Source organism: Loxodonta africana, chromosome 7, assembly GCF_030014295.1.
Source record: "Loxodonta africana isolate mLoxAfr1 chromosome 7, mLoxAfr1.hap2, whole genome shotgun sequence".
Lineage (NCBI taxonomy): Eukaryota > Metazoa > Chordata > Mammalia > Proboscidea > Elephantidae > Loxodonta > Loxodonta africana.
In genome coordinates this window covers 20,751,607-20,765,059 of record NC_087348.1, presented here as the reverse complement: position 1 = coordinate 20,765,059, position 13,453 = coordinate 20,751,607, and the positions used below count along the sequence as shown (strand labels likewise).

Below are 13,453 nucleotides of genomic sequence, written 5' to 3'. Positions count from 1 at the left end.
TTTTTTTTTTAATAATTTTTATTGAGCTTTAAGTGAACGTTTACAAATCAAGTCAGTCTGTCACATACAAGCTTATATACAACTTACTCCATACTCCCACTTACTCTCCCCCTAATGAGTCAGCCCTTCCAGTCTCTCCTTTCGTGACAATTTTGCCAGTTTCTAACCCTCTCTACCCTCCTATCTCCCCTCCAGACAGGAGTTGCCAACACAGTCTCAAGTGTCCACCTGATACAAGTAGCTCACTCTTCATCAGCATCTCTCTCCAATCCATTGTCCAGTCCCTTCCATGTCTGATCAGTTGTCTTCGGGAATGGTTCCTGTCCCGGGCCAACAGAAGGTTTGGGGACCATGACTGCTGGGATTCCTCTAGTCTCAGTCAGACCATTAAGTCTGGCCTTTTTATGAGAATTTGGGATCTGCAACCCACTGATCTACTGCTCCCTCAGGGGTTCTTTGTTGTGCTCCCTGTCAGGGCAGCATCGGTTGTGGCCGGGCACCATCTAGTTCTCCTGGTCTCAGGATGATGTAAGTCTCTGGTTCATGGGGCCCTTTCTGTCTCTTGGGCTCCTAGTTATCGTGTGACCTTGGTGTTCTTCATTCTCCTTTGATCCAGGTGGGTTGAAACCAATTGATGCATCTTAGATGGCCGCTTGTTAACATTTAAGACCTCAGATGCCACATTTCAAAGTGGGATGCAGAATGTTTTCATAATAGTATTATTTTGCCAATTGACTTAGAAGTCTCCTTAAACCATAGTCCCCAAACCCCCACCCTTGCTCCGCTGACCTTTGAAGCATTCGGTTTATCCCGGAAACTTCTTTGCTTTTGGTCCAGTCCGTTTGAGCTGAACTTCCGCATACTGAGTAAGACAATGCTAATTTGGAAGAGATTAAAAACAATAGGAGACAAACTATCACCCCTTATTCCCTTTGTGAAGCTCACCAGACTCTAGTGAAATATCACCTCTGCCTCACTAGTCTCTCAGTATGTCATGGTGTACCTGTGTTGGCTTAGTCACAAAGTGTAATGTTTGCTCTGGGATACTCACTGGGAGGAATGAATTTACATTCTATAATTCATCGCTCTTAGAGTCTAACACAATCTCTGTAACCATTCCAGGTGATGGTAGAAGGGTGATTCACTTAGTGACCAAAGAAAATGTGTACTATTTTGACTGTTTTCCTTGCTTCAGCTGCTTCCTGCTCTCTGAGAAGTCCCCTCTTTCCCAAGGTCAGAATGTGACATCCATCATTGTACTAGTGGTCCTAACCCTATGAGCACAGATTGGGGAGGTCGCATAACTGAAGTTGAGCCAATTAGGTATCTTTCCAGGGAATTTGGAACCAGAATCTGATAGTTCTAGCAAGTCTTAGTTGATCACTTAATCTTGTTGTTACTGTTATTAGGTGCCATTGAGTTGGTTCCAACTCATAGCAACCCTATGTACAACAAAATGAAACACTGTTGAGTTCTGTGCTATCCTCACGAATGTTGTTATGTTTGAGCCCATTGTTGCAGCTACTGTGTCAATCTAACTCATCAAGTGGCTTCCTCATTTCATTCTCCCTCTACTTTACCAAGGATGATGTCCTTCTTCAGGTACTGGTCCCGCCTGATAACATGTCCGAAATATGTGAGTTGAAGTCTTATCAACCTTGCTTCCAAAAAGCACTCTGGCTATATTCCTTCCAAGACAGATTTGTTCATTCTTATGGCAGTCTCTCTTAGTCATCTAGTGCTGCTCTAACAGAGACACCACAAGCGGACGACTTTAACAAAGAGAAATTTATTCTCTCACAGCCTAGGACTCAAGTCCAAATTCAGGGTGCAAGCTTCAGGAGAAAGCTTTCTCTCCGTGTTTCTGGGAGGAGGTCCGTGCTATCAATCTTCCCCAGTCATGGATCTTTTCAGCACAAGGACCCCAAGCCCAAAGGTTACTGTATTCTCCTGACTCTTGTTTCTTGGTGGTATGAGATCTACCAGAGCTGACACAGAGAGAAAGCTTTCCCTTGGATCCGGCAGACTGAATTTGGACTTCTAGCCTCCTAGACTGTGAGAGAATAAATTTCTCTTTGTTAAAGCCATCCACTTGTCATATTTCTGTTACAGCAGCACTAGAAGACTAAGACAGAATTTGGTACCAGGAATGGAATGCCGTTTTAACAGATACCTACCATGTGGAAGCAGTTTTGAAACTATGAATGGATAGAGGCTGTAAGAGTTTTAAAGTGCCTTATAGTAAAAGCCTAGATTGTCTTGAAGAAACTGTTGGTGGAATTATGGATGTGAAAGACAATTCTGGTGCGGATTCAGAAGGAAATGTGGAAAGCTGTTACACTGAAGACAGCACAGATGGCAAGAGGCAACAGCAGAGAAACAGTAGTAGCAGAACCAGCCCAGTGTGAGATAGTGCTGGAGCACACCCACAGAGTGAGAGAGCTGAGCTCCTTTGTGTAGGAGGCTTCCTGGCAGAGTGGGGTGCCTATGAACACTTATTGGTGGAGCTAGGCTTACTGACCCACAGAGCAAGACAGCTGAGTGCCTTCCAGCTAAAGTTTGCTGGCAGAGTGGAGTTCCTTCAGGAGCTCATCGGTGGAGCTAAAGAGATTTGGAACACTCGCCTGAGCAGGGCAGAAACCAGCTGAGGGGCCAAGAAGTCAAGGGACCAAGAAGCAGATACGAAAGAGACAAGGATCACAGGAAACAGAACTGCCTCAGTTTCAAAGGGTACAGCTATGGCCTATGAATTATGGTAGAGCTTCAAAGAGTGAAGCCACAGTCTCCTAGGTTTCAAAGAGTCAGATCTTCACCAACTTGGTTTGTTGTGTGGGGCTGCCATTCACAAGTGCGAGGGGATGGAGCAGGTCCACTGCCCAAAACTGAGGGGGTGGGGCTGCCACACCCAAAGGGCAGAGCTGAGGGGGCAGCGTTGCCATTCAGATGGACTAGGAGAATGGAGCTGCCCAAAGCCGAGGGAGCAGAGTTGCCATTTCAGTAGGCCTGGAAGGCAGAGCTGAAGCCCAAGGCCAAGGGACCTCCACTCAGAATCCGGAGAGTGTGGCCAGTACCTGGAGTCCAGAGGGCAGGGCCATTCTGTAAATGGTCTCAGAGAACACAGGATCTTTCAAGCCTCAAGAACTGATGTAATGTGTTCTGCTGATTTGCTTAGTGCTTGTTATCCCTTCTTTCCCTCCAATTTCTCCCATTTGTAATGGAAATGTCTAGCTTGTGACTGTTCCACCATTGTACTTCAGAAGCAGATAACTCATATTCTAGATTCCCCAAAGCAAGAGGAATTTTTGGATTTTGGACTAGGAGTTGAATTAAGACTTTGTTATGATATGATGGGGTGACTATGTTTTACATGTGGCAAGGAAATGAATTTTTGTGTGCCAAAGGGTGAAATGTTATGGATTGAACTGCATTCCCCAAAAATGTGTGTCAACTTGGCTAAGATATGCAGTATTGTGTGACTTTCTACCATTTTGTCACCTGATGTGATTTTCTATGTGTTGTAAACTCTACCTCTATAACGTTAATGAGGTGGGATTAGAGGCAGTTATGTTAATGAGGCAGGACTCAATCTACAAGGTTAGGTTGTGTCTGAAGTCAATCTCTTTTCAGATATAAATAAGAGAAGTGAGCAGAGAGACAGGGAACCTTATGTCACCAAGAAAGCAGCTCCAGGAGCAGAGCTTGTGCTTTAGATCTGGGGCCACTGCACCTGAGAAGCTCCTAGACCAGGGGAAGATTGATGACAACGATCTTCTCCCAGAGCAGACAGAAAGAGAAAGCCTTCCCCTGGAGCTGACACTATGAATTTGGAATTCTAGCCTACTAGACTGTGAGAGAATAAATTCCGCTTTGTTAAAGCCATCCACTTGTGGTATTTCTGTTATAGCAGCACTAGATAACTAAGACACAGTCCATCATATATTCAATATTCTTAGCCAACACCATAATTCAGAGACATCAATTCTTTTTTGGTCTTCCTTATAATCATTGTCCAGCTTTCTCATGTATGTGAGGCAATTGAAAATATCATGGCTTCGGTCAGGTGCACCTTAGTCCTCAAAGTGACATTTTTGCTTTTTAACACTTTAAAGAGGTCTTTTGCAGCAGATTTGCCTGGAGCAATATGTCGCTTGATTTTCTGACAGCTGCTTCCATGGGCATTCATTGTTGATCCAAGTAAAATGAAATCCTAGACAACTTCAGTCATTTCTTGGTTTATCATGATGTTGCTCATTGGTCCAGTTGTGAGAATTTTTGTTTTCTTTATGTTGAGGTGTAATCCATACTGAAGGCTGTAGTCTTTGATCTTCATCAGTAATTGCTTCAAGTCCTATGTGCTTTCAGCAAAGGAACGTTGTGTCATCTGCATATCACATGTTCTTATTAAGTCATCAACCAAACCCAAAGTGACATTATTCATACAGTCCAGTTTCTCCTTTATTTGCTCAGCATATGGATCGAATAATTATAGTGAAAGGATGCTACCCAGTCACATACCTTTCTTTATTTTAAACCATGCAGTATCCCCTTTCTCTGTTCAAATGACTGCCTCTTGTTCTATGTACAGCTTCTGTATGAGCACAATTAAGTGTTCTGGAATTCTCATTTTTTGTGATGTTATTCATAACAACTATAATCCATAATTTGTTATGTGGCTTTAAATTGAAACAATTTTTTTATAAGTGAAAGATGAAAGGAATCTAATTAATCAGTCTTCTGATTATATGACTTCCACTATGAGTTATGTACTGTAATATGTATTAAAGTGGATCTAGAGACCCAGGAAAGGGTTCATATGGACTTATGTTGATACTAGACAAAAATTAAACTATGTTGCTTATGCATTTCAGTTTTACATATAATCCATTTTTTCTTCTGATATGACTTGACTCCTGTTTTCTATTTTCTCTGTCATTCTTGCTTCAAACTCACCAAAAGGCCCATAATCAGACCCAGACATGACCAGAAATCAAAATCTGCCTGCATTTCAAGGTATGACGTCTTAGCAGAAGAGAAAAAAGCTACCTTTTGGAGCCTAGTGATGAGTTCACACCTCAGTTCTATCATTTGCTAACTAAACAACACTGGACGATGTCTTGGACTTTATCACAAAAACTCTTCAAGAACAGCTCTGAGTGGTAGGCAGTCTTGAATCTGCTGCTTACAACAGAATTATCTTAAGAAGTTTTGGTCTAAGGCAAGAAACTGTAAGTACATTATTGTGATAAAATTTAAAAGCTCAAAATGATAATTATCAAAGAGCCAAAAAAAACCAAACTTTTAGTCAATTCCAACTCATGCAACCCTATAGGACAGAGTAGAACTGTCCTATACCATTTCCAGGGAGTGGCTGGTGGATTCAAACTGCTGACCTTTTGGTTAGCAGCCAAGTTCTCAACCACTGCACCACCAGGTTTTTATTTTCTAACTCCAAGTCTTTGCACATTTCATTAATTTTATCTTGTCTTCTCATGCCGCCCTTTGAAATCTTCTGTTCAGCTACTGTACTTCATCATTTCTTCCTTTTGCTTTAGCTACTCGACGTTCAAGAGCAAGTCTCAGAGTCTCTTCTGACATCAATTTTGGTCTTTCCTTTCTTTCCTGTCTTTTTAATAACCTTTTGCTTTCTTCATATATGATGTCCTTGATATCATCCCACAACTAGTCTGGTCTTCAGTCATTAGCGTTCAATGCATCAAATCTATTTTTGAGATGGTCTCTAAATTCAAGAGGAATGTACTCAAGGTCATTTTTTGGCTTTTGTGGACTTGTTCTGATTTTCTTCAGCTTCTACTTGAACTTACGTATGAGCAATTGATGGTCTGTTCTGCAGTCGGCCTTTTTCTGATGGATGATACTGAGACTGATATCAAAGAGCAGAGATATAGAAATATTGGTTCTCTTCCCCTAAAGCTAGTAAAAGAGAAAAGCCAATGTAATGAAATAACTCATATGTCAAAAGCTGTCTTTGATGAATCTATAGATTTACCGACTTCTTGCAGTAATGGAGTGGGTTACAGATAGATGGCATTGAACTTAGCTACAAGATTTAGAAACTTTCAACCAAACCATAAAGGACAGACACAACAATTAAAGATATAAAATTCTGTGAGATAGGGCATTGCCTCAATGCAACTATAACCAGATGTACAGTATTGCCTCAGTATAGTTATAACCAGACTATACTTGCATAAAAGTAGAGGTCATAGCAGTAAGTTAAAGTGGTAAAACTGGCAAGGAAGAACAGGCTTTCAGTATAATTTGTTCAAAATACCTTGTGTTTTGGTCACTAGAGTGGATGAAAAGAGTACTATGAAGTGTTTACACCTGGGTCAGTAGGAGAAATGGACACATGAATAATAATAATGATGCCAAGAATTTACAGTGTGTTCAGTATCTGTCAAGCACTATGTTATATACCTTTAATCCTCATAACAACATTCTAAGGAAGACAATATCAGCATCTCCATTTTACAGATGAGGAGATTTAGCCACAGAGCTTAAACTAAGAACTCTGCGGCTCTACAGTTAGGATGTGGTAAAACAGAGACTCAACCCAGGCACTCTGACCAATAAAATACATACAGACTTAGGCTGCTTCACAAAGTACATTTCAATGCTAGCTAAGACTTCCTTTTCTAAATATATAAACACAATCGTATTACATTAGCATAAGAGCCTTCTTTTTCCTTCACGCCAACATCCTAGCATCACTGAGATCATTGTGGAAATAAAGATGTGATCAGCTAAACTTTTACAATAAAGAATGCAGATATCAAAGGAGGTAATTTTCACTAAAATGTCTATAGGCTTAGCCTCTTTGCCATTTTGTAATGTATTCCTGCTTCCCCAGAGAGCATGTCCTTTCCTTGATGGTCAAGCCTCATGAACATAAACTGAAAAGGACAACAGGACAGTTGCTGTGTTGATATGTTTTGAGGGAGAGTAATAGTTTGTGTACTGAAGGGGAAAAAAGTATGTGCTATAAATAAATAAATACACATGTATGCATACACATTTATATAAACACATATATCGGTGTGTTTATAGATAAACGTACCCACATATCCACATAACCTGTAAGTACTTATGCATGTGCAATTTTATAACTGTGGGGTGTGTGTGTGTGTGTAAGTATAATCAGGTTGTTACGGGTATATATAAAATAGCAAGAGAAACTCTATTATGCAAACACAGAAAGAACGAGAGGTGAAAATGTGAGGGATTATGTTATCTCAGTTCCCTCCAATTTTGTTTGAGTACCAAATCACTAAAATTAACAACTATTATAATAACATAGTGAAGAGGCACCCAAGCATCATGGAAAACAAGAGACTTTGACACACACTTATTGGATTTTATGTTTCAGTTCAACCAGTTAATAGTCATTAACATCGTGGGAATTATTGAATCTCTCTGAGAAAATAAAAAGGGATATATATAAATCTCATAGGGTTGTTAGTAGTAGTATCTGATTGGCAGATAGCACCCCAAAAAGTTACTGCGAGTAACATAGATGTGTGTGTGTGTGTGTAATTGTGGTAATTTAGCATAGGCCTCTGTTCTCTAATCTTTAATTATTGTTATATTTTATGATTTTCCAACACTGGCATATGTTTTGGACTATTATTTGCTTAGTATATTTCCCTTAAATTGACTCACACGTTTATTTAAAAAATCTGAAAACTAAACTTTATATAACCACTGCAAATGAAAAATCTGTGACAATTTGACAATTGCCCTAAATAGAGAGCAACGAAATTAAAAATAGACATTTAAAGTAACAAAGTGTCTGTGTAATATATAAAATCATCTCATGCACTGTATTTTTGGAAATATTGGCAAAAGACACGACTATAACAGGAGTTAATCAGAATTCTATTAAAATCACTTTAGCTAAAGGCAATTGATTTTCGATTTATGTGAAGGCTTTAATATTATTATATTAAACTATGCATTCTTTCAATTATTTTTATACCTGTATAACAACACCGAACCAAAAGTCGTTACTGTTGAGACTATTCCAACTCAATGCCAACACCATCATTAAAGGGACAATGAGGAATATGCTTTTTGAATGAATTGCCTTAAGGTATAATTTCTAGACAGAAAACAATGTTTGATAATTATGGTTTTCATACCCTCAAACAGTTTTTTTTTTTTTTTTTGGGCGGATGGACATCTATAATCCGTTGCCGTCAATTCTGACTCACGGCAATTCAATAGCAAAGACATTAATCTTGAAAGTCATAGCTGTCAGTTGCTGGCGCAGGCACTCAATAAAGGAAAAATGTAATTGTCCTTATAATTGTTTTCTTTTGGTTTCATTTGTTTTGTAATTACAAATGGATAATATTAAATAGCTAAGAAACCTAATAGCTCAGAGTTTATACAGTAAACCACAGAGTGAGAAAGCACTCATAATGACAAAAGACCCAGTTTCTTGACTAATAAAGGCTCAAACTGAAATTAGGAATATGAGTAGGATTTTAATGTTCAGTGTTCCTGAAGCTTTGAAAAGAGATCTGGTTCCCCTTCGTCTGGGTAGCATACTGGATTAAGGTGAGGAATCGCGAAATCATTAAAAAACAAAACAAACAAACAAACAAAAAACCAGTGCCGTTGAGTCGATTACGACTTATAGCGACCCTATAGAACAGAGTAGAACTGCCCCGTAGAGTTTCCACGGAGAGCCTGGCAGATTCGAACTGCCGAGGCTTTGGTTAGCAGCCATAGCACTTAACCACTACGCCACCAGGGATTCCCACAAAACCATAGAGGTACCAGAAAAAAAAAGAAAGAAAGAAAAATTCAGGTAATTCGAAGAGCTCCAACCATAAAAGGATTGATGGCTCAGCTCCCAAGGGTGTAGCCAGGGAGACTGAAAGAGCCTCATATTAAAACCGTAGTTCCAGAATGGAAACCAAACAAAAAGCCACGGTAAGGATAGTGTAAAAAGCCTGATGGAGGCTCACCTAGTCCATGCCTACAAATGTGGTAGACAAAAAACAGCTGAGAATTCCTGAGCCCAAGAAAAAGTCTATTGGTGTATGAAAGAGCTAGTGGAGAGACTTGGCCTAGAATTGAGAGACAGGGAATTGATTCATAATCAACTGATGTGACAGCTGAAGGTCAGAACAAATCCAAGGACATCTGATTTGGCAAGGCAAAAGGGATATTACCTAATGTCTAAGACCAGATGGGAGAGTTCCTATTTCTTCTGATTTAACCAGATACATCTAACACAATTCCAGAAAATGTAACTTTCTGCTGAAGGCTCTTTGCCAAAACTTAGTAGCAAGGTGATGTCTGATTAATAAGGAAAGATGGAAACTGTGGTCTATAGCTGGGTGACCAGGGTTTTATTTATTAAAGGAAAAAGGAAATAACGGCGATTGGGTAATATCTTTACCATAAGGATCACAGAAAATAGGGACCCTTGGAATGTCGTATTATGTCAGTCTCTGAGAAGACAGTTCTTGCTTGAGCAGCCTTACTTCGTATACTTGACCCTAACTCTTCTGAAGCAAATTCGGGTGGTGATTAAAAAACATTAGAAATTGTTAACATAATTCCCATTACCAACTAATGGCATGGCCTCCTCTTGCTCTCAGAATCCAGGGTTAAAAAAGGATACTGCCCGGTCTGCCTTTCCTCAGATCCAGTCTAAACAAGTTACTGGGAAAATGCCACCGGATTGATTAGTATATTGACATGAGTGACAATACTTTTGGTGTTTGAAGTAGTTCACCTTAACAGAGGCATTGCCACAACTATATGCTACTTCTCAGAGTCTTTCTATACATATTCAACTGTATACCCTTTTTAAATGAGATTGCTACTACGGGACATTCTACTCTATCCTAGGGTCACTATGAGTTAGAACCTAACAACAACAACTTAAGCTAGAATAAACTCTCTCCAGAAACCATGCCTACCTGCCATTTGTCTTTATGCTAGTAAGTTAGAAAGAGTCATATAAGGTAGACCGATTTAAGTTGTATATTGTGCACACAAAAATTAAGATAAATTGAACAGTGAGCTTTGTTTTTACAAAGCCCAAATGAAATACCATTTTGAACCATACTGATCAAATTAGAACACACGCTCAATGCAATAGCATTAAGTTGAGCTGACCTACTTATCTGGTTGATCTACGCTAGATGCTAAATGTTTGATTTAAACTGCTAAATACAGAGCCAACGAATGTAACATTACTGGGAAGAAGCTGTAATCAAACAACAATTTCAAATCAACCAAAGGTTTAATGGGACGATATTCTATGGTCAAAGGTCAGATTTTAAATAATAGATGATCTTTTAACATTGGAAAGTGTATAGTATAATCCAAACCGATGAGTAAAGTTAGGGTGGGAAAACAGGTTATAAAATATAAGCATTGTTCACTCTCTCAAGCAATGCCTACTGAGGATAAGTCTTATGAATGTATTAAGGTACTAAGTGAAGATTCCAAATACAATTTCATTTTCAAAAATCCATTTATGTATAAATATTCTAGGATACTTTCTTAGGGAAATTGGAATCCATCAACATCCCGTACTCATGTAAAAGCAATATATATATATATATATTTTTCTGCTGAAATTATATTTCACATGAAATCTAGGCCAAGGACTACAGACAGAAAATATGCCATGGAAATCACATTCAACTATAACATAAAAAAAAAAGTACCTCCAAATTAGCATTTATTTATCCACAACTTTTTTTTTATTAGCTTTTATTGAGCTTCAAGTGAACGTTTACAAATCAAGTCAGACTGTCACATACAAGTTTATATACACCTTACTCTGTACTCCCACTTGCTCTCCCCCTAATGAGTCAGCCCTTCCAGTCTCTCCTTTCGTGACAATTTTGCCTGCTTCCAACTCTCTCTATTCTCCCATCCCCCCTCCAGACAGGAGATGCCAACACAGTCTCAATTGTCCACCTGATATCATTAGCTCACTCTTCATCAGCATCTCTCTCCTACCCACTGTCCAGTCCCTTTCACGTCTGATGAGTTGTCTTTGGGAATGGTTCCTGTCCTGTGCCAACCGAAGGTTTGGGTACCATGACCGCTGGGATTCCTCTAGTCTCAGTCAGACCATTAAGTCTGATCTTTTTATGAGAATTTGGGGTCTGCATCCCACTGATCTCCTCTTCCCTCAGGGGTTCTCTGTTGTGCTCCCTGTCAGGGCAGTGATCGATTGTGGCCGGGCACCATCTAGTTCTTCTGGTCTCAGGATGATGTAGGTCTCTGGTTCATGTGGCCCTTTCTGTCTCTTGGGCTCCTAGTTATCGTGTGACCTTGGTGTTCTTCATTCTCTTTTGCTCCAGGTGGGTTGAGACCAATTGATGCATCTTAGATGGCTGCTTGTTAGCATTTAAGACCCCAGATGCCACATTTCAAAGTGGGATGCAGAATGTTTTCATAATAGAATTATTTTGCCAATTGACTTAGAAGTCCCCTTAGAGCATGGTTCCCAAACCCCCGCCCTTGCTCCGCTGACCTTTGAAGCATTCAGTTTATCCCGGAAACTTCTTTGCTTTTGGTCCAGTCCAGTTGAGCTGACCTTCCATGTACTGAGTATTGTCCTTCCCTTCACCTAAAGCAGTTCTTAAAAAAAAATAGCTACTGATTAATCAGTAAAAAACCCTCTCCCACCCTCCCTCCCTCCCCCCGCCTCGTAACCACAAAAGTATGCGTTCTTCTCAGTTTATACTATTTCTCAAGATCTTATAATAGTGGTCTTATACAATATTTGTCCTTTTGCCTCTGACTAATTTCGCTCAGCATAATGCCTTCCAGGTTCCTCCATGTTATGAAATGTTTCACAGATTCATCACTGTTCTTTATTGATGCGTAGTATTCCATTGTGTGAATATACCACAATTTATTTACCCCTTCATCCGTTGATGGACACCTTCTTGCTTCCAGCTTTTTGCTATTGTAAACAGAGCTGCAATAAACATGGGTGTGCATATATCTGTTCGTGTGAAGGCTCTTATTTCTCTAGGGTATATTCCGAGGAGTGGGATTTCTGGGTTGTATGGTAGTTCTATTTCTGACTGTTTAAGATAATGCCAGGTAGATTTCCAAAGTGGTTGTACCATTTGACATTCCCACCAACAGTGTATAATAGTTCCAATCTCTCCACAGCCTCTCCAACATTTATTATTTTGTGTTTTTTGGATTAATGCCAGCCTTGTTGGAGTGAGATGGAATCTCATCGTAGTTTTAATTTGCATTTCTCTAATGGCTAATGATCGAGAGCATTTTCTCATGAGTTGCTCCAATGGCTATGCTTAACACAATTCTATGTACACCGTGAATGACATTATGTCAGTTTAAATAAAAATGTTGTATATGTAGGGTATAAAGCATGCTCAGTCTTTGGAGTTCATTCATGGGGTAAAACATCACTGTGGTAGATTGAACCTTTTCGTATATGTAAGGGTTGCCTTTAAAGAAGTGCTGAGGTGCCGACATGCCACAACAATGTGCACTACAGTTTCATTGCCCCAAATTTGCCTTTATGATTGCTTTATTGACTGCCTCTTTCACATCCTTGTTCCTCAGACTGTAGATCATGGGATTTAGCATGGGAATGACTGTGGTATAAAACACAGCCACCATTTTCCCCTGCTCCATGGACTCCTCAGTGGGCCGCCTAAGGTACATGAATATCAGTGTCCCATAAAACATAGTAATAGCTATCAAATGAGAACCGCAAGTAGAGAAGGCCTTCCTCTTCCCATCAGCAGAGCGCATGCGTAGCACAGCTGTAGGAAATCAGGACTACTGAGAAGGAATATGTGAAGTTAATTCCAGCAATGACAATCATTGTGTATTCTTTGATGTGAACTCCTCCACAGGCAATCTTGATGAGAGGAGGATCTGCACAATAGAAGTGGTTGATTTCAAAGTTTCCACAGAAGTACAAGCCATATGGCCACAGTGTGCATATTAGACTAACAGAGAATCCATAGATATAAGGCACGGAGATAAGCCGAACACAGACAGTCCTGGACATTTTGCTGCCATAAAGCTAAGGGTTGCAGATGGCCATGTACCGATCAAAGGCCATCACTGCCAAGATATAGACCTCCACATGGACAAGGGCAATGAAAAGGTAACACTGCACCAAACACCCCACATAAGAAATGGTTTTTGTCTCTGATAATAAGTTTTCCAACATTTTGGGAGTGACATTGGAAGAGAACCACACATCAACAAAAGACAAATGACTCAGGAAAAAGTACATGGGGCTCTGAAGCTGGGGACTGATGCTGATCAAAACGACCATACCAATGTTCCCCATCAGAGTGATCATGTAAACTACTAGGAACACCACAAAAAAGAGAACTTGTAACTCTTGACAACTGGTCAACCCCAGAAGAATAAATTCTGTCACATCTGTGAAATTTGGCAT

The 13,453-nt window shown here is 39.8% G+C and overlaps 1 protein-coding gene across 1 annotated transcript; it reads right to left on the bottom strand.

Moving 5' to 3' along the window:
• Window positions 1-12,488: 12,488 nt before the first annotated feature.
• On the bottom strand, window positions 12,489-13,453 carry LOC135231805 (olfactory receptor 5M9-like). Its single transcript, XM_064288991.1, is given in 2 exon segments — window positions 12,489-12,805; window positions 12,807-13,453. Coding segments are annotated over 2 exon segments (918 nt in total). The 3' UTR covers window positions 12,489-12,534.